At 34.0% G+C, this 22,809-nt stretch overlaps 1 protein-coding gene and 1 long non-coding RNA gene across 25 annotated transcripts in view; one reads left to right on the forward strand and one right to left on the reverse strand.

The window, feature by feature from the left end:
- Nucleotides 1–22,809, reverse strand: part of TRDN (triadin) — a 339,477-nt gene that overhangs the window by 208,231 nt on the left and 108,437 nt on the right. For all 20 annotated transcript variants that reach the window (XR_012496732.1, XM_074333525.1, XM_074333529.1 and 17 more), the window contains 2 exons: nucleotides 16,868–17,044; nucleotides 10,868–10,927 (listed from right to left, as the gene is read on the reverse strand). Coding sequence is in view for 19 of the 20 variants with exons in the window: in XM_074333525.1 (XP_074189626.1) it covers nucleotides 10,868–10,927; nucleotides 16,868–17,044 (237 nt within the window). In the remaining variant the exon portion in view is untranslated. The remainder of the gene's footprint in view (nucleotides 1–10,867; nucleotides 10,928–16,867; nucleotides 17,045–22,809) is intronic.
- The window catches only part of LOC109446266 (uncharacterized), a 77,075-nt gene that overhangs the window by 33,646 nt on the left and 20,620 nt on the right, over nucleotides 1–22,809 (forward strand). For 2 of the 5 annotated variants that reach the window (XR_002137178.2, XR_002137182.2), the window contains one exon: nucleotides 3,750–6,787. The exons of the other annotated variants lie outside the window; for them this stretch is intronic. This is a non-coding gene — a long non-coding RNA (uncharacterized LOC109446266). Of the gene's footprint in view, nucleotides 1–3,749; nucleotides 6,788–22,809 lie in introns of those variants that run through there. 5 annotated transcript variants of the gene reach the window in all.

Here is a 22,809-nt window from a genome sequence, read left to right on the forward strand (position 1 = left end):
GCTATGGATGAGGAATATTCATTTACTAAATAGGTCTCTTTGAAAGTAGTTATATCAAACTAGTTGGCTTACAAAAGTTACACAAAATGGGTATGGGTCTTACTAATTATTTCCATGTTTAAAATAAGGCCTGTTTAAGAAAAGGCATAAAAACTGCATTCATTTGAATCGTTAGAAAGTCCTAGATTCTCTATTCTTTATCTGCTGGGCCACACAAATGAACCTTAGAATAGCACTAGGGGAATATATTCACATAATTACTATAATGCTTTTTAAATCTCCACTTTAATATGTAAACTGACAGATAAGATTACTATAAGACATGACAAATTAATAAACAACACCTAATTAGTTTGATAATTCTTTGATTAAGTCTTAATTTTTCTTGCTTCTCATGCAGTAAATCAAATTACTCTGTATTGTTTGTTCCTTTCCAGGCTGCTTTAGAACATGCTTTGAATAGTCCCAGTAGGTTACCTGAGAAGGAATTTATTCTTGTCTGACAGCAGTGGGTTTCTGCCATTTATAGTGACAAGGCTAGACCAAAACACTTTAATGAAAGCTTCCTCACAGCAAAGATATTCCTCTAGAATCTGCCACCTCTTTGAAAAGGGTAGGAGACAAAATTCTGAGAATGTGAGAAAAGTTAAAACTTAGCTCTTCATTTTGTTCCCTTTAATGGGCACAGAGAAAATAAAGTCATATGAGCATTCTATAATGGGGAGAGGTCTTATTTGCTAGTTTTCTCTCCAAACCTAAAGCCCTTTATCACATGCAGGCACTGAGAGAGTGGTAGCAGCATCGTAGGAATCAGAACCACTCAGAAGTGCTTCGATGTATTTCTGTGTACATTCCAGCTATTTATAGTGACTAGAATGTTTAATGGATTGATTGAGACAAATATGAAAATCTGATACACTTATCTTTAGCAAGTTCCATAGACTTCAAGTAATCAGAAGGCAACTCCCATGGGGCACGTCAAGCCCAGGAAGTATGCATGCCTGCAATTAAGTGCAGACTCCCTCCTTTTTTCTGTCACTTATGTCTAATTCTGTATGCTGCCTGCAGTTCATAATGCACACAGCAAACCTGGCTTTGTTAATTCTGAGCCTCTGTCTCTAGAGATAGCGCCAATAACTCCTTTAAGAATCTTTACACAGGGCCTATTTGCAATGCTTAGAAACCTGTCAGCTTTTTAAAATAACAAGATTATTCCTAGGAATGAGTAAAGAGGGGTACTCTAGTATGATCATCAATATATTTTTTTTCATTGAGATAAATATTATACATCATGAATTCAATTTAATAAACATATCACGTATCTGGCAAGGCAATAGGGATTTAAAGGCAAGTGTTTCTTGAAGGCATATATAAGGAAGAAAAGAAATACTTACTAGGGAGAGAATGATAATCACATATATTTATATGACAATTAAATCAGAAAGATATAGGGAGTGGTGGGTAGAAAACCACAATGTTGCTATATGTGGTCACGCCACCACCACCACCACCATGCACTTAAATAGGGCTTATTATGCTTACCCTAGCCAAGTAATGTTTTAAGTGTAGGTCTGTGTGCATGAATTAATCCATACATTAACCCCGTAAAGTACTGTCTATTATCCCATTTTAAAGAAGAAGTCAGCACTATGCATATTTGCTAACTGCTGTACCTACAGCATCTAACACAGTTCTTAGAATTCATTTAGAAGACACTTAAACCCAATTTGTTATATGGATTTAATGCAGCATTTTTTTCATATGATTTTTAATGTAGCACTATAAATTATGTTATTATTACCCACATTTTTTAGATAGTAGAACCAAGGCTAGAAGATATCAGATGCCATTCCTGGGCAGAATTAGTCTGGTCTGTTACTTGTTGATGTGCTTCTGAAAAAAAGGTTTTCCTGTCCCTAACAAAATTCTGCTTGAAACAATTCCTAGGTAGGTGTTCAATTAGTAAAGAAGAGCCAGCACTCAGAGAGCCATGGTTGCTTAAGTGCACTTTGACCATCTGCTCCTGATTTCTGCAATACTCTTATTAGCAACGTTATTTGACAGAAGAGGAAATGGAGGCTTAAAGAGATTGATGAACTTGGCTAAGTCATGTTCAAGCAAGTGGTAGGGCCTAGAGTTGAGTCCATGCAGTCTGACTCGAGTACGTGTGCCTAACCAGCGGCTCTCATTGCCTGAGATGTCTGTGCATTAGCTGGCTACCTGTGAAGAGTAAAAATAAAACAATGCCAAACAACAACAGAAATCAGCCAAAGAAGGAAAGGAAGCTATCGCTCTACTTTAGGTTATAAATGGGTCCGATTCTAGCACTTTCCTTACTGCATTGTGGTTTTAGTAAATAGTCAACATATTTCACTCTTCTCATTTATGTCTAGACCTCATTTAAGTTTCTAACACACGATGAATTTGAATTGTCAAAATACTTTGCAGCATTTTGAGTTGCAGCATTAAGTCACTGTACAATGTTCCCTTTACCACCTACATGAACAATGGCTTAAAATTTATCCTTCCTTCCTTCTGTACCATGTTTAAGACTCATCAGCTTTAGCAATATTTCACAAATTCTATCTTATTTCCAATCACTTAAGCACTGTTGCGTGATTACACTGTCTGAAATGCTGGTCTCATGTCATTGTTCTATTTAAAATCCTTCAAAGACTCTCTTCCATGCCAAATATCAGCTCTGCTTGATTGACCAAGTGTGTGTAATCTGTCACCACAAACTTATCACTTTTTATTTCCTGATGTTTTCTAATCTCAATTTATCCTCTTGCCAGCCTGATAATCTCATTGTCGTATAAACACATCAATTTCACATGCACTGTCATGTCACGTCCCAATCATTTCTCTTTCCTTCATATACAAAACAAGCCCAATCTACTCCTTAGCACTTAGGCAAATAGTAGCCATCTTTCAGGGTCTAGGTGCAGGTTGTGTTCCCTGACATTAGGAATCACAAATGTCTTTCCTCTGAAACTTGTAACATTTAGTGTCTGTATCATGCAATCTCTCAAGTTTAAACATTTTCTATTATTTATTCTTTCCTTTTTCTTTTTCAAGTAACCATACACTCACTCCATTTGTTAAAGTTAGGCATCATCTTTTAGTATTCCTATATCCTCTGTTGTGCTCAGCCTGGGACTGAAGAACATAAAGAAGGTATTCAATATTTGTGCACTGACTTATTTCAGTCGTCCATCTCCACTCTGACCACTCGCTGAAATGTCACACCTGATTACCTGCCTATTGCAGAGTTTGCTGTGAGACTTAAATGAGTAAAATGTGTGAAAATGCCTGGTATTAACTTTGGTATTTAACAGGTGCTTCACAAATAGTGTCTGGATGGGAATCTTCACTTATTTCCCTTTGCAATTGATTGCCATGTGTGGCTTTAAAAGGTGATGAGTTCAAAGTCCCCTACTTCTCCAGCCCCACATACTCCAATGAATTGTGAGCTACTCTCTTCCTTTACTCCCTATTTAGGGCATCATTAGGCCAATAATCTCTGAATAATCTTTTACTTCCCCTAGCGATACTTCCTTCGCTATCTGTAATAATAAATTCGATGATTCTACATCTGTGATATCTCTAAAATCATCATAATCCTTTCCATCCCATCTCCTAAAATCAAGTTTTACCTCCTGTCTTTGGACTTACCCTAACTGGTCTTTCCAATTCCATTCTCTCCAAATCATCCTGCACAATGTTTCCAATTTTGTTTCTCTTTCTAGGTTCCCCGATGACAACCAAAATGAACCACCTGCAGTTTCCCACCTACATCTGGGAAGCAGGGAGACTTGATTTGACTCCTGAGGGCTTTAGAATTTGATGGGCCTACGTTTTAATCTTCATTGTGTGTGACCTGGACAACAACACCTAAGCTCTCTGTATCTCAGTTCTCTCTACCATAAGACAAGGATGGTAATATACTCCTCCCAAGGTTTTGTAAGGATTAAATAAAATTATTTTAAGATCCCAGCAGAGAGCAAGTATTCAACAACTGGTAGTTACCAAAGAACATTTCAAGATACTATGATTATGTGCCTTAATTATTATCCCTTCAGCCTTGTATATCTCTATTCTCAATTTCACATAGGCATATCCTATCAATGTCTCAATTTCAATTTTTACTTCTTTCACAAGGTCATGTCTCAACTTTCACACTACCAGCACTATCTTTTTTCAGTAAATTTCCATTGTAAAAGGGAGAGGAAAGAAATATGGAAGGAGGACATGAGCATATATTATTTTACTTTATCATTTTAAAATCCTTAAGAAATAAATTTTATATAAGAACCAAGACTCCAAACATACCAAAAAACACAGGCAAAGTATGCAAACCCTGGCTTGTGTGACCCTCACATTTACGTTCTTGCCATTGGTTCTCAGAGTACTGTCAGGGGCCAGTGCAGCCAATGCTAGTTTTTGAGTTTCATTTTTTGAGCAATTGTACCTGTTTGTTGAGAACAGTATGTATTATTTATTTATTTTTTTAAGTAGGTCTTCCAAGGAACAAAGAAAAACCTTACTTATTTTTAAAACAGAATAAAACTCATTCTATCTTATAATTACCATTGTAATTACATCATGGCACCATTGAACAATTTTAAAAATTCAGGACATAGTATAGAATACTCATGATCTTATTTTGCCAATATCTTGAATATTTTTATTTCATCAACTTAGAAACTATTTCATTATTACTCATTAATTATTCCCAACAATGCTAAAAACAGACTAAAATATTAAGAAAATAGAATAATGACAGAATTGCCTAGAAGGATGATACAATTGTAAAATAAATGAGCATTATCCCACTATCATTCAATTTTTTTATTGTGTTGACTAAAGTATTGTATCATCATTCAAAAAGGTATAAAAGAAGGCTGAAGACATTTCTATGGTCTACTTCAAAGTCCACTGAACAGTTTAAAATTTAAAATTTTTATTTTCCACCTGTAACTGCAAAGAGCAGAAAACTGACAGAGGAAGATATTTCAGTTATTAGAGGAATCAGAAGATTAATGCGAAAAGACAGAGTACTACACTAAACTTTAATGATTAGGGTGAAATTGAAACTCATTATTCAAGTGAAATCTCAGACTGTAAATCTTTAAATGACAGTGAATTTTTTTTTTCAAATTCAAGAATCAATGAGTGAACAATACATTTCAAAGGACAAAAAAGGAAATATGGTATTTTTACCCAATTAATCCTTCAAGGGGAAGGATTTTATCATGCAATATGCTGCGGCAAGAACCTGAACTGTCTAATTTTGTTAAAAGGGTATGTTACAGTACTCTTTCATCTTTTTATAAAATATGTGTGCTGAAATTTGTGGTTCTTAAGTGCACAAATGCTGAATAAATGTGAAGGCAGGTATCAGAAGGAAATTGATAATATATGAATGAAAATAATCATTGGATTTATTATTCTAATTGTTTACAATGGAATATAGTGTTATTAACCAGTTACCTCAATAAATTTAATTTTAAAAATGAAAAGCATATTAAAAAATAAAAATAGTTTGCAATTATGGAATAAAGATAACAGTACACTGTCTTTTTAAAAAAATTATGAGACATCAAAGATTTTAAAAATTCAACTGTTGCATTTAAATGATGCAAGTTCCAAAAAAAAAGAAAACACAGGAGTAATAATAGGCTAGAAGCTATTAAAGATGTGTTTGATATCTGGAAGTAACATCTACACATGGATATATTACAGGTTTATTCATGATAGTTGAGCAGTTAGTCCTTTTTGAACCAGAATTGATGCAATGAACATTTAGCTTTGCTATATTAAAATTATTTTCACAATTTCCACTCTCCCTTTGTTCTTACTTCTGTAAACAATTAAAAAAATAATTTAAAATACTTTCTAAAACCATTAAAAGGTCTGGATAGCAAGTGGAGATCACTATTTATTCCTAGTATACTGAGATTAGCATGCACATTTTCTGAACCTATGTTGCATACTTACCAAGTTATCCTTAGTTATAAAATTATTTTTGCCATGTCTTATATCTTTTCTGCACTGCCAGCTGGCTGAAGGGGTTCAACGAATATTGACCAAACATCAAAATTCCCAAAGCTTTTGTTTTGTGAAAATAATTAGATGTTTGGTACTGAAATGAGTATGTTTATATAGAGCAGTATTTTTTGGAGAAGAGTCAACCAAGGCTGCATCTAACCTATTCTTCTCCAGTACAGCCAACTGAGCTCTGAAATACATTAGATCAAACCATTAAATAGCAGTGACTATAATGCAATTACATTGGACCTCGTCTCAGCAGGATCAAACCAAAAATGCAGGTAAACGCCACTGAAGTTCAAGAAAAGGATTATTAATAAAATGAGAGTACTAACTTATTCCTTGAGGCTCTTTCTAGCTATGGATTTAAAAACCCATAGAATTGGAATACCTTATTTTACTCAGAGAAAAATTTGATAGATGAACACCTTCAATTTTAAGAGAATAAAAGACACAGAAAGTGGATATATTACCTTGATATAAATTCTTGGCTCAAATAAAATCAGACAGTACCTGAAATTTAAATGATGGGGTAACTTCTAAGGGATAAACTTTAACGTATATTGAACCTTAATCATAATAGTCATAGAGATGAAAAGCAAGAAAAAAAAGGTGTCGATACTACTAAGCAAAATCACAGTAGCCCTGAGCCTTGTACTGAACATTTAAATTGATTTCTTTATCTATAGTGAAAATAAAGACATCTGTGAGTCATGTGATTTCTTATTTATAGAAATGTGTCTCTTGTTTGACTTGGTTGACTCTGCCCAGTAAAGCATGCAGTTCATTTGGCCCAGGTGGAAGTTGATGAAGAGCAAACACGAAAATGCCTAGCAAGATCATGACTTTTTTTTTTTAAAGAGTCTATCTAAAATTTAAAAATAAAACACAAAATACTATCGGTATGATTGTCATTTAAGAAAAATGTGCACAGCTGCAAAGTATTGTACAGGAAATTGGAGTTACTGGGAGACTGATAAAGATAAATAAATCTAAAATAATTTATCTTGACCATCTGTACTATCAATTTCTAGAAATCAAAGAGAAATTTAAAAAAAAAAAAGTAAAACACCATAAATTGAGTATCAGTATTGCAACTACGGTAATATCTGCTTTATTCAGTTTTAATACTTCTCTCATAAGATAATGAGACTACACTACTTTACTTTACAACTACACTACTTTAACCCTAAGGAAAAAGTGCGGGTATCAGCTTCAAGACAGCTGCCATAGGAGGCCAGGATCTTCTCTCTCTCTCTCTCTCTCTCTCTCTCTCTCTCTCTCTCTCTCTCCCCCTTCCTTAAGACAGGTTAGGGGCTATTTAAAACAAACACATCCTACAATGCCAGAGGGGAAATAGATGGGGGGAGTGGGGTTAGAACTGTGTGAGGGATATAAATGATAAATGTCTATTACATTGTTTTGTACACCTGAAACTAATTTAAAAATAAATAAATAAATAAATAAATAAATAAATAAATAAATAAAATAAAACAAACACATCCTATAACACTGACCATCTACAGAGTCAAAGATCTAATGGTGGAGTTGTTAGGCCACTGAAGGCAGCAGAGAAACTATTTCTGAAGAGAGCTCTTGAGTGCCCGTAATACCTTTAAAATTACATATTGTAGATATATGTCTATTCCAATTGCCCATAGGGCCAACCTTAGTAGCATACACTTACTTTCTAGGTTTAAATAGAAATTTCTTAATTTTTCAACTTAATATACAATGAGTAGTAGGTACAGGAAAATTTTATTAGGTTGGTGCAAAGGTAATTGTGGTTTTTGCAATTATTTTTAATATTTTAAACTGCAATTACTTTTGCACCAACCTATAATTAGCTACAACAAAATGATCTGATTCTTACACTTTATGCTGGCTTATTAAGATGATCCTTGTGATTGAGGTGGGGAATGTTACTAACCATAGCATAGGGCATACTCTCTATAGAGAATCAGAAAAAGCAATTCAGTCCATCTTCAGTACATAGACAAAATCTTAGCTAAAAAATGTTAATACTATCTTAGAAGTATTTGACTTAATGAGGTAAAAAGGCAAAACTTGCAACATGTCATGGTGTCAGCACGTTTCATTAATAAGGTTTTTCAAATTTGAACTGTAACTTGGACTACTTTTGAGGGTGTGATAAGATTATATAAAGGAAATACTTTACCCCAGAGGGAAAAATCAAATTATAGTTTTAAAAACTCATTACCAATAATTAATAATGAACTCTCGCTAAACAATAACAGGTGTTCTACTAATCCCAAACAGAAACAGATGGAAGCACAAATGTTTTATAAATACTGGATACATGCAGAGCAATAAACTTGGCAGGAATTGTTTTATTCTCTAATTGTGAGTGAGAGTCAAAGTCTTATCACTTGTGTTTTCTCTAAATTAATATGCCCAGATTAAATCTTGTTTCTCATTTCTTATTTTTCAAAATGCAAGCCGTATTTTGTGCTTTCTTACTCTAGCATATGTATTGTCTCACCAACAAAGACAATGTTATTAACTTTCCTTCTGTACATTTATGAAGTTTTATATGTTTTGCTACAGGAAACAACAGGCATACCATACAGGTTTTCCTTCAGTTTCTTCTTTTCCCCTCCTACCCTGCTCCCAGACAAGAAATATCGATCTACATATTCTTTAATTTTTTATAGATTATAGCAACAAACTTTCAAAATCACGAATGTAGCTGGATGAAATAAATCAAGAAGGTAATTGGAAAGTCAATAAATAGTAGTAGGAAATCTAATACTATATCACTTTGGAATTATTTTCAGGAGTTAAGATATTACATAATGCAATAGATCCAAACTCATGGCTGTTTAGAGAATGTTCACATACAACTTTAGAAAGACTCGCCCATATGATTCATCGTAAAATTCCTCTTAACTCCTGCAGAGATAGTTTTACAGTTCCTTCTACCTTAATCTATTGTTGACTTTTCAGAAAGCAATAATGGGCATTGTGACTATTAAACTGTTAGCATCCCTTACTAACTTGGACAATGCATGCTCCCTGTGTCCTATGATTTTCTTAGAAATTATATTCTATGATAAATTAGTAGCTATTGTGAATAATTTAGGTGGCGCAGAGAACACATTTTTGTTTTGTTTTTCTGATAATGGAATTTAAAATTTATGCTCACCAATAATATAAATTCATCTTGTATACAAGTAAACAGCTAATTGATCTTATAAAAGCAAACTATGTGTAGACTATGACCCTTAAACCATCACTGCTGAACAAAACAAGCAGTAAACCTGTTATTTAAAATTGAATTAATGAATGAATTAATAAATTGAATTAATTTATCATTGAATTATCATTACATGTACATTATGTAATTATCATATAGACTGGGACTTGTCAATGTTGAGAAGTTCCCTCTACATGGTACGCTCACTCAGACAGGCTGGGTGAAATGAATGAAGAATAAAGTTAGGGTAGCATTTTGTTGTGTATCTACTAGATGCTTTGTCAACAATTTTGAAAGGCTCTGCCTGTGACCCCAATTTTAAATGTAAGAACACTGAAGATCAGATGGTGTTCAATGATTTGCTAAAGATCCAATGCTAGAAAAGGAAGGAGTCAAGAATTATATCTGTATTTTTGTCCAAAGCCCTCTCTTTTCACTATATCAAACTGTCTTTCTAAATGTTTTCTTCTAATTTTACTACAATACTCTATATATATGTTAATCATTTTTACTGAGTGAGTCATATTTTTTAGCATTTTCCCTCTCAGTTTCTAACTCATTAAGAAAGGAAAAAAGGAAGAAAAAGAAGAATAAGAAAATGAAGAAGAGGAAGAGAAGGGGAAGGAGATCAACTTGAATAAGTTACTAGAATTAACTAACTTTTCCTGAGTGTTTTCATGATCTTCTAATTTTCTAGGACCTAGATGTCTTATATATTTTAGACATGATATGCTTGTTTGCCAATATATGCATAGATTATAATAATACATTTTAAAAATATTTTCATAAAATAATTGAGAAAACAACATATAATTTTCTTTAAATAATCAGCTTCAATTATTCTAATGTAAATTAGCTCCTTCCTGAACAATACCAATTTTTTAGAAATGTTCCCCCAAACATGAATATTACCATCAGTTTTTAAATCTGTAAAAGGTATAGTTACAAGCAATCAAGCTACTCATTCTTAATAAAGATGTTAGTAAAGAATCTCCTGTTACACTCTTGGCAATAATTAAAAATAGGAGAGATGATAAATTCCTTTAAGTAAAAATACTTTCCCATTCTGTTGACTATTACCTCCAAGGATGATTATCTCCATCAATAGTTCTCTGGAGTGACTAATTTAAGTTCATATGTAAGTGAGAAAACCAAACACTTTTGGGGGGGAAAAAAAGAAAAATAGGTTAAATATCTGAAATGTGATCACTTTTAATATGAATTTTTCTCACTACCAAAAAAAATCCAAAAGGATGCTTTCATTGTCAGAGATCTTTTCTTCTAAGTTTACCAGGAATAAAATAAGATGATTCACCTTTTTATTCCAAGATATTATTAAAGATATTAGTATTTTTTGTATATAAAGATATTAGCACCTTTCTTAGCGTTCAGCTAACTTAATTTGCAAAAGGCCATGCAGTAATAGAAAGTAAAATTAAAGGTCCTAATGCAAGTTATTACTTTTGCTTTTTATTGGTTTTATTCTAGATCTACACATGCATTATGCGATTAAAAATATAGTTTAGTACATACAAAAAGCTGACAATCTTAGAAACAAAGACTATTAAAATAGACAAGTACAAGAATTGTTTGGAATACCTGGTTTTAAATCCCCATGGACAAACATGTCAATCATATATCGACAGAATGCATACTGATCTGACGAGAGTAGAAAGAAAAAGAACAATGAATAAACGTCATCAATACATTTTTTCCAGGGAGAACTGGCTTAATGAAACTAACAAAATAGCATAATTCTGTTTTAGTTACCACAATTTTGTGAAGGAATAATTTGCACTCATATGGACATACTTGCTGGAAAAAGACTTAATAAACATAAGGTTCCATTTATTCCATACAAAAAGAACAACCTTAGAAATTGAAACAGACTAGTTTAGGGTAATATTATAGTGTTATTTTTAAAAACCAAAAACCTTTCCATCAAATCTATTACAAAACCATCATATTAAAGCAATTTTTCTCATTGTTCATACTCCCACTATGAAAGAGAAGTTTTACAAGAGGGGATTGTTTCCAACTTGGAATATTTTACCAAATATTCACTCCCAGCCCTTCTGCTAACTGTCTAAATGGAGCTGCAGAATGTTTTCTAGAAAAGGCAAGCAGGAGGACTAACCCTTTTGCAATCTGTTAGGGGTCCTGCGCGTGGAAATACTCCTCATTTAGGAGTAAATTAGGAAGAACAGATTTACAGCACCAAATGATATCACTGCTAAACTAATTGGTTGAGTAATCTTTTTTGGAAGAGCATCTTATGATCTTGAATAGTCTGTGGCTTATGAAAAAAGTAAAAAGAAAAAAGCATAGATAGAATTTGATCATTTGGAGCAGACTTGGTTAAAATGATTTTGGAAATTTGTTTTTTTCCCTCAAAATTAAAGACATTGCACTGAACTTTAAATTCTCACATAATTTGAGATTCCGCTGAGGTCATTCCAATCTCAGTTGATGATTCATTCTATAAGTTTTACCATATCTTCTTTAAAGCTTACATATTATGAAATGAGTCTCGTTCAAGATGATTTACATTTAATATGTCTAAATAGGCATCTTATTTATCCAACAATTCCAAAGGCAGCTTTAGGACCAAGAGAGTTTATTGAATTTATACAACATGATACACCTTTAAGTGCTCCGCATTATATATCTCAAACGTATGAAATAATACAACTTGTTACTATATAGATATATGTACAAGGAGTTTTGTAAACCTCATTCTTTTTTAGAATAATACAGTACTTTTAGAGTGATCTATTTTTGTATGAAACTCTGCCAGGGCTTTGAAAAAAATAAATGCAGTTATTGTAGTAGATGTAAAAATATAATCCTTTGTATTAATACCTAAATATGAGTAAGCCAAAACTCATAAAGTTTCAAAAATTTGCACGCATTTTGATTGTTGTATTGGAATACATTTTCCCATAGGTGAGTTGGGGAGTGGGAGGGAGGCTAGTTGTCAGATTAGTCCCGGAATCTAGTTGCTCCTGGACATACTGACAGTAATAGCGGAAGTTTCTGAACCCAGGACCCAGGAACCTTATGGCACAAGAGTGAAGCAAGATGAAGGTAGAGAGTATTTTCTCTTGTCAGGACATAACTGATTTTCTGAGAAAAATTGTAGAATGGGCAATTTGGCTCTAACATAAAGCAAAAGGAAAAAGTATATTTTCCTTAAATAGCAAATTTTAGAAAGGGTAAGTATGGACTTCCTAAAATTGTCCCTTTCCCTTTGTTTCAGTAGCTTAAGTGACTGCACTCTTTATATCTGTCCTTCTTACAATTGAGAAGTAGTTCTCAAAGGACAATTTAACTATTAAAAGGATGGAGGATAGATAATTTGTTAAAATACAGATTTCTTGGCCCCACCGCCCCCCAAAACTGTAATTCCATGGGTCTGGACCCAAGGAATATGCAGTTTTAACAAACTCTTCAGAAGAGTCTGACTAGACCACACTTCCACAATCACTGACCTGAAATCCCTCAAAAAGTGTTTTTTTTGTTTTTTTTTTTCACAAATGATTCCTGGTGGCACTACATCCTTCAGCAACAGTGATGGAGAACATACATATGTCAGAAGCTTAGACTACAGGGTGCTTGGATAACCTCAAAAATGAAATATTGTTCTCTGCCTCAACTAGTGATGGGATGTTTATGTATATAACATGTGGAATAATATATTGAAAGAGCTAAAATCTTCACGCTTTTAAGTTTTTTCTTTAACTGAATGTTAACAGTGTAATGAAACTAACCTATATGTTAAATTATTACCAAAACAAAATGCTTATATTTATTATACAATATTTTTTTGAATCCAAAAGTCATTCATTTAATTAATGCACATACAGTTCTATGAGTTTCCAATTTAAAAAAAGGAAATCCCTTATGAATTCAAAGAATGTTTATTTTTTTTAATCTAGAAAATTATTTGGGTTACAACTTTAAGGAGATTTCTGTTATATTTAAATGATGCTATGATCTTACATTCCAATGGCACCAATATATCAACAGGAAGATGAGAAGAATGTTTTTTAAATATTTTACTTCAGAAATTTCCAATATTGTAATTAGGATGCCCACTTCCACCTGTCCTTTGTGCTGAACTTAATAATGTATAAGAATTCGAGGCAGGTATATTTTGGGCAGTCCTCAGTGTATATGTCTAAGGACAGAGCAAAACCAAGCTTTCCTAACTTTGAAAGATTTACTTTGTAGACATGTTTTTTAAACTTAACTCAAATATTGAAATAGAAAAATTTTCCTAGAGAAAATCTGAACTGCTCTGTCATTCTAACTTTAAAGTAAGGTAATACTAATTTACTTAAGGTAATTTCATATTTGGTCACTATTTCTTAGTTTTTTGTTTGTTTGTTTGTTTGTTGTTTGTTTGTTTGTTTCCCAAATGAACATCCTTCTAGGAGTAACATATGTTATCCATTTCTCCTTTCCTTGATTCTCAGGGAACAATGATAGATGTCATTTAGCTGCTGCCTTGTTGGTATTCCCTGTGGAATGGCAGGTAGAGAAAATGCATTCTGGGTGCAGATTGTCAACAGAAAGGAAATTTTTCAAAACTGAAATGAGGACTGGGCACATGTGGTCAGTGCTCTATGGCAGATTCACATTAGCTATATTTTCTCTGCCTGTCACAAATATTTAGATACTTGCTAAAAAGAAAAGAAGGAAAGAAGGAAAGAAGGAAGGAAGGAAGGAAGGAAGGAAGGAAGGAAGGAAGGAAGGAAGGAAGGAAGGAAGGGAGAGAGTAAGCATAGCATGATTTGCCCCCCAAATCATGGGCAAATTCCCACAGATTTGCCACAGGCCATCAGAAAATCAGGGAGAAATGTCTAATCATGCTGACCCTTCTTACTCTACTTTAAACATTATTAATATTGGTCCATGAAAACTAGATTATGTGATATATAAGTGTTTGTATAAGTTTGTGATAGGCATGTACGTACTTATTCATCTTATTTCCAATGCTTTAAATAGAAATATATTGTTTATATACACAACACTAAGAGTAACCACACATGAATATATTTCCATATATGCTACATAATTAAACAATTGCCAGTAAATGTGTGTGTTCTGTTTAAAAATCTATTTCCAGTGAGTAAAAGACCTGTGGGCCCTATTTATTTAAAAAGAACAGTTTAAAAATCTATAATGAAAAGAATAACTCAAATTCATTAGGTCTAACTTAAACTGAGCAAATAAATATCCCCTTGCCCAAATTTACTGAATCATCGGTACAAGTCTCCAAATCAAAACCACCTAACAAATAGATTATTTAAAAAAACACGATACCTTCGCTTATCATGTGTAGTAAAAACCATAATCTGATTAGTTTTTATAAACAAATGCTCTTAAACCTTGGTTATATAAAAACAAAAACAAAAACAAAAAAAACACACTTATGTGTCTGACCAGGAATTAGAGGTAAAGTTTTGATTAGTTACCTAATAACACATTTATTTAATTGATGGTAGTTGTTTTCAATAGGAAGCCCAGATTTGTGCTTTTGTTTCTAACTTTAAGTGAAACTTTGATTGTCCTTTGAATAGCTGAATAGTTCTTCATGTAGAAATGAAAACAGTAAATTGAAAGTAGAAATGGTAATATAATGCTATCTTTAATACATCTATTATTGATAGGAAGAAAATACAATAGATGTTACCTGGAAAATAATTATTATTTGAAAATATTCTAGTGACATATCTTCATCAATAAAATATGACCCCCAAGAAGCAAAAGATACTAAAAATGAACATCAAAAAGTACATTCATGTTTCTAGTTAGTTCTAACTAGATAGGTTATTTTAATACTCTCATATGTAACAGGCATGAATTTTACAATACTGTATTTATGGACAAAAAATAAAAATATACTTGGTATGTTTTAGCTGGCTTCATGTGGTCATCTTTTTTTTTTAAAGTGCAATTTAAAATGCAAAGTATTTTAGGATATTGAAAATCATTTTAGATAAACAAATCAGTGAATCAGATTAATTTTCCCTTTTCCTATTACAGTAAAATTATCCATTTAAAATATTTTCTCTTTATTTACTATATGTTTTATACCTGAAATATTTCATAAACAACATATAGTTTTAAAAGAGGCAATAGTCAATATTTTTTAAATTCTTTTCAAGGCAACATTACCATCTTTAAAATTGGAGAAACATTTTAAAGCTCCAAAGTTTAAATTTTTCATTTAAAAATTACATTGAAATAAATGAAAATTACCTAAATTAAAAAAAAAGTGTGAATAAGTTTAAAAAAAATGTTTTTTTCATTCTTTTTTTCTTTCCTTTCCTCTTTAAAATGTATTTTTAAGAATATACGAATACATATTTTGTACATTTTTTACATTTTTGATATAAATCAAAGTATACAAATATTACTTATAAATTCAGAGGAAAAAGTGATTCAAAGATAAAACAAGAGTGGATCGCAAAGAAAAATACCATATGATCTCATTTATATATGGAACTGAAAAAGAAGTACGGATGAAAAATGTTCAATCTTGTATCTTAGGGAAAAAATTGTTTGCAGTTTTACTGCTCAATAGCTTACTCAGTAATAAAATGGGAAAATATTTTAATGAAAATCTCCTAGAAATTGTTCTTTAATTTTAATCCTCAAATAAAATTATTCAAGACTACCAGAGGAAAAAAAATATTTATTTTACAACACCCCTAAGAAGCCTTTATAGAAGTAGTCCCTACAGAGTAGACCCCTCATCCTGTGTAGGTAATATCAGGATTGCGTAGCAGCCTAGAGCCAGGAATGTACTTAGGATAGGAAAGATTCAACAAGGGATGAAGATGTGAGACAATAAGGCCCTCAGAATTTCTCTTAGCACCTTTCCATAAAGAATTTCATGTTTATATTTCACCTCCATTTAAATGTTATTTTCCGTAAGTAGGGATGTAAGTTTGACATCACTCTTGTTGAATAAAGACCAGCACAATAAATCAGATACGAGCTTTCTAAAGTCATATATTTAGTCGACAGAAGCTGTCAAAGACACTTGAGGGTTCTTTCTCTAAGCCTTCCTGACTTTTAAATTAACTTAATTCAATAATTCAATATATATTCTAAATTTTTGCTCTTGCTGAAGTAATAGGAATACATGGATAGTTTTTATGATATCTATTCTATACGACTTGAACATACACTCCTTAAAAACTCCTTGAATATTGTCATTTCTCCTGGACTGCTGTTTTTCAAAGAGCAGAACACATACGATTTTTGTTCCTCCTCTTAATAGAAATCCCATGTTTTGTATATTCAACATTTATGATCAATCTTTAAATAATCGCAGAGGTTAACTCAAATCCTCTTTTAAAAATACTTCAAAATGCATCTTTAGATATGTGAACACATTTGAGTATTTCTATAAATATATATTTTATTCCCAATTTATTGTATTTCTTTTCAGGTATTTTTACTTATACAAGTCTTTTTCTCCCATTTGATGTCTGAGCTCAGTCTTTTTCAGATTTTAATTTCACTGCATCTGCTTCTTGCCCAATATTCTCTTAGAACCTCCAGCCGCCTCGTCTGAGTGTTTACCTTCATGTTTGGAAACAGCTGCGGTCTCTTTCTCATCCTTCTCTTTGGGTTTAGGTGATGTTTTCTGTACTTCTTTTATTTTGGCAGCTGTTTGCTTCACCTTCTCCTGTTTCCCAACTTTCAGTTCCTTTTTAGTCTTTTCTTCAGTCTTTTCCTTAGTCTTAGCTTTTTTCTCTTCTGTAGAGATTTAAGAAAAGTTGAATTATTTTTGTTTATTTACTAGACACAAATACTATTATCTGATTTATATGTACTTTATGAAATGCCATGTTAGAGTACTAAAAAGAAAAACAAAAGGGAAAAAAAGTAGCTTACTGACAAGTTAGGCTCTTTCTCAATGTGTACATGAAAACATTATTTTTTAGGAAGTCGGGACATTAGCATGGCAACAAGGTGGCATTTGAAATATACAGGGAAGATAATCAAAACGGGCTAAAGAGGGAGATCCAAGATGGTGAAGTAGATAAACACTGTGCATACTTCCTTCTATGAACACATTAAAATTACAAGTAAATTATAGAAAAATCAACCTGGAGAGCCATCTGAAGTCTAGATGAACAGAAGTTTTATAAATAAGGATATAAAAAAGAAGCCATGTTGAGATAGTAGGAGGGCCAGAGATGCAAAACTGGCTGGTCCCAAACCTCTGTGTGGTGGTTGAGAATCAGGAGGGATATCTCAGCTGTGAAGGTTGCCCCAGCAGTAGCAAAGAACCCAGCCCCACACCAGGCTCCCCAGCCTGGAGTACTGGTGCCAGGAAGAGGAGCCCTCACAACATCAGGCTGTGAAAAACAGTGGGGATTCCAACCATCCAGGTGGGATGGAAGGCTGAGAGAAACTGAGATGTCCATTCAAACAGCCTGTGCACAGACTTTCTCACTCTCAGGCACTCACCCTGGGCTCCAGTGGAGGGATGGTGACGGTGGGGGGGGGTTGGGGGGGTTGGTGTCGGAGGTATATGCGGCGGGGGGGAGGGGCAGGGAGCAGACTGAGGTGTGGGGCTTTGGGTGAGGGCTGGACGTCAGTTGCATTTTGCCTATGTAAGATCCCATGAAGTTGGGCACCATTTTTCCTTTGTTGAGCCCTTCTCTCGTGCCCATGGCCAAATTTAAATCGGAATTTGTCTGTTGAGCTTTGCTGGGACCCTGCCCCAGCCAAGTCCCCTAATGCCGGAGGCACTTTCTTGATAAGAAGCCAGCCCCACCCACATTGCTCTCTTTCTTGGAAAACTATTAGAGTCCATAGGTCCCAGGAAGGCAGCAACTGGCCCCAGTGCGCTCTGAGACTTTTGCTAAGTAGCTCCCAGCTCAGCACTGGCAACAAATCAGAGTCTACAATACCTTGGTGACCACAACTCTTCCCACTCTAGTGACTCCCTGATACTCTTCCTCACCCAACTCACATACCCCATGGGCTTTATCAGTAGCTGAACCTTAAGGGAGCTGGCAGGTGGCAGCAGACCTTGCTGTGTCCTGGCTTTCTGTATAACTACCCCAGGCCAGACACTGGTTGCAGTCATCCTCGGTTGAAAGCATGGCCTATCACATGTGCCTCCAACTTTACCACAGAGAGTGAACAACCATGGATCGCTTTCTAGCTCCTTCCAGTAGTCCCCAGCCATTCACAGGTAGAGGGTGACTTAGGCCTGTACCAGAGTCCATCCCAAGAAAGCTCCAAAACCAACAGAATTGGTTTGAAGCTAACCACAGCAGAGCACTGCTCAATTAGCCCCACAAGTGGCACACACACAAAGGGTAGTCACAACAGGCACCAGAGCCCACTGGGGTAAATCCCACTCAGTGGGGTAAGTGTACCACACAGCAGCTTGTAAGCTATGGACGTCGCCAAACCCCACAGTTAGTCAACCTGAGGCCAATCCCACCAACTGACATAACAATAGTAATGAGGGCTCAACTGTAATAGAAGGGTACACACACCCACACAAGGGACTCTCCTGGAGCACATGGAGCAGATAACCAGGGAGACTGTGCCACAGTCCCACAGGGCACCTACCATGAAAGATCACCCAGCCAAGACTGGGAGACATAACAGATCTACCTAACACAGAAACAAACACAGAGAGGCAGTCAAAATGAGGAAACAAAGAAAAACACCTCAAATGAACAAACAAGAGAAAACTCCAGAAAAAGAAATAAACAAAATGGAGGTCAGCAACCTACCAGAGACACAGTTCAAAACAATGGTTATAAGGATGCTCAAGGAACTTACTGAGAACTTCAACAGAGAGATAGCAAGCATAAGAAAGGACATAGAAACCATAAAAAAGAAACAGAAGTGAACAATAACTGAAATGAAGAATACACTAGAAGGAATCACCAGCAGACTAGATGAAGCAGAGGATCGAATCAGCAATTTGGAAGACAAGGTAGCATAAAACACTCAATCGAAACGGCAAAAAGAAAAAAAGAATCCATATTAAAAGAAAAATGAAGACAGTTTAAGAGACCACTGGACAACATTATGTGTAACAACTTTCATATGATAGGGATACGAAAAGGAGAAGAGAAAAAGCAAGGGATTGAGAACTTATTTGAAGAAATAATGACTGAAAACATTCCTTACCTGGTGAAGGAAACATACGTACAAGTCCAGAAAGCACAGAGTCCCAAACAAGATGAATCCAAACAGGCCCACACAAAGACAAATTAAAGTAAAATGGCAAAGGTTAAAGACACACAGAGAATCCTAAAAGCAGCAAGAGAAAGGCAACTAGTAACTTATAAGGGAGTCCCCCTAAGACCATCAGCTGATTTCGCAACAGAAACTTTGCAGGCCAGAAGAGATTGGCACAAGATATTCAATGTGATGAAAAGCAAGAACCTACAACCAAGGGTATTTTATCCACCATTGCTATCATTTAAAATCAAAATACAGATAAAGAGCTTCCCAGACAAGAAAAAGCTAAAGGAATTCATCACCACCAAACCAGTATTACAAGGAAACTTAGAGGGACTTCTTTAAGACAGGAAGAAAACGATCAAAATTATGAATGTAAAATGGCAATAGCTACATATCTATCAACAATGACTTTCAATGCGTTAAATGAAAGTAATGCGTTAAATGACTGTAAATGCGTTAAATGCTCTATTCAAAAGACATAGGGGTGCTGAGTGGTTAAGAAAATCAGATCCTTTCATATGCTGCCTACAAGAGACTCACTTCAGATTGAAAGACACAGACACACAAAGATGTAAAGAAAAGGGATGGAAAAAATTATTTAATCAATATGGAAACAAAAAAACAAAACAGAAAAAGCTGGGTTAACAATATTTACACCATACAAAATAGACTTTAAAACAAAGTCTATACAAGAGAAAAAGAAGGGTCCAGTAATCCCAGTTCTATTTATCTGAGGAAACCCAAAATGCTACTTCAAGGGGATCTGTGCATCCATATGTTCATTGCATCATTGTTTACAATGGCCAAGATGTAGAGGCAGCCTGTAAGTCCATCGAAGGAAGAATGGATAAAGAGGAGGTAGAACGTATATACAATGGAATATTGCTTGGCCATGGAAGGGAATGGGTTCTTGCCATCTGCAGCGGCATGGATGGACCTGGAGGGTATTGTACTGAGTGGAATGTAAGAAAGAGAAAGACAGATACAATGTGATTTCACTTATATATGGAATCTAAAGTACAAAATAAACGACGACAACAACAAAACAGAAACAAACTCATAGATACAGGAAACATTTTGATGGTTGCCAGATGGGAGGGGTTTGGGGGTATCATGAAAAAAGCAGAAGAGATTAAGATGTACCTTTTGGTTGTTACAAAGTAGTTATGGGGATGTAGGGTATAGCATAAGGAATACAGTCAGTAATATTGTAATAACTATGTATGGTATCAAATGGGTCCTAGAACTGTTGGGGTGATATATAGGAGGGCTATTGGGGGCAGGGTGAAAAATGTGAAGGCATTAAGAAGTACAAATTGGTAGTTACAAAACAGTCATGGAGATACAAAGTAAAGTACAAGGAATATAGTCAATGATATGGTAATAACTATGTATGGTGCCAGGTAGGTACTAGACTAGTCAGGGGGATCACTTCTTAAATTATATAAATGTCTAACCACTATGCTATACACCTGAAATTAATATAAAATAATATCGAATGTCAATGGTAATTGAAACATTTTAAAAAGGAGGAAAAGTTGAAGGAGGATAACAGGTTCAAATTGCCATGTATAAAAGAAATAAGTCATGGGAATGTAATATACAGCATAGGGAATATAGTCAATAATATTGTGATAGGATAGCATGGTGTCATATAGTTGCTGGATTCATCATAGTGACCATTTCTTTAGGTATATAAATGTTGAATAACTATGGCGTACCCCAAAACTAATATAATGTTGTATGTTAGCTACAATTTCAATAAACATCTTAAGAAAAATATGCAGGTGATGTACATACAGGCATGTTCAATGAAAGGCCATGCCCAATCCAAAGAGCCCCCCAAAAAGACCTTTTAAAAGGATAGTATGATTTTGTTCCACAACTGAAATACCTTAAAAGTCATTCAAGAAACTGAACCATCAAGAAAGCATTTTTAAAAAAACTATTAGGATGTAAACGTAAAATTACTTGCATTGGTGGTGACTAATAGAAGTAAAATAATAAAATCCATTAAAGGATGACTCAGATACATTCAATCTCTAATGACTTGACTTTAAAGAGACAAAAAATGAGCAAAAATTGACATATTGTGCTCTGCTAGTCTTAAGTCACAAATATTAATTCTAGTCACTTTTAAAGCCCTTAAATATATCCTAGTAAACAAAAAGGGCTATAAATTAGAATATATATATATATATATATATATATATAGCTATAAATTAGACTATATATATACATACACACATATGTATATGTATGTGTATACATACATGCATACATATATGTATATACGCACGTATAAATATTCATGAATATTCATAAATATATATGGATAGTCATGAATATATATGGATTATAACATATTTCCATATACTGTCTATACAAACATGTTTCTAATTTAATTATTTTTAATTATGTGTATTTGGTAGAAGTGAACAAGAAATATAAATTAATCAGTTTGTGAATTTTTTTTTAGAAAAGCAATAATATAGCATACATCTGTGGAAAACTGTTTGTAGATACTGCCTAATGGACGTTATTCTGTGGGATCACACAGAATCACTAGATACCACAGTAAGTCTACTACAGTGTTGAATTTTCTCATGTTATTATATTTACCAATTAATAGCTAATCTTTATTATAACTTATGTTGAAGAATTTGATGAAAATATTACAACCAAATTTCTTGACTGTGGTACACTAAGCAATGATTTGAGAAGAAGTCAAGATAATATTGTGAAGTCCAGTGAAGAGTAAAAAGAAGATCAAAAATGATAACCCCTGATGCTTGCAAAAGCAGAATTGTCTGCAGTACTTCCCAAAGCACTGTTGGTCAGAAATTTTGCAGGGAGATGTGAACAGCAGGGGTATATTCCTATGATCAAATAAATTTGGAAACACTAAGTTAAATCAGATTCTTTAATATAGATTTCTCAAAGCTAAAGTGTATTGATAACCTTCAAGGAGGGGAATTATGCTATGCATTGTTTCCAATGTTACTTGACTATAAAACTTTCATGTGAAAATTACCCAATCATTCCACAAACTTCTAATGCCTTTGTGTTTTTTTTGACTATCTTCAATTGGGGATTTTCTTGTCATCCCTTTAACACATGCCTAAATCTGCTTTGCTGATTTTTGCTCTTTCCTACTGCACACTCATTTCTGTGACTGAAACCACCAGCTCCATGCAAGTGACTTTAAATCAATATCATTCTGGAACTGCACACCCAATACGCGTGTTCATTAGTTTCCATGTGGAGAGAAAGTTCCACTGGGATGGCCAACAGTATCTCAG

The sequence above is a fragment of the Rhinolophus sinicus genome, linkage group LG05 (assembly GCF_036562045.2).
Source record: "Rhinolophus sinicus isolate RSC01 linkage group LG05, ASM3656204v1, whole genome shotgun sequence".
NCBI classification, from domain to species: Eukaryota; Metazoa; Chordata; class Mammalia; order Chiroptera; family Rhinolophidae; genus Rhinolophus; species Rhinolophus sinicus.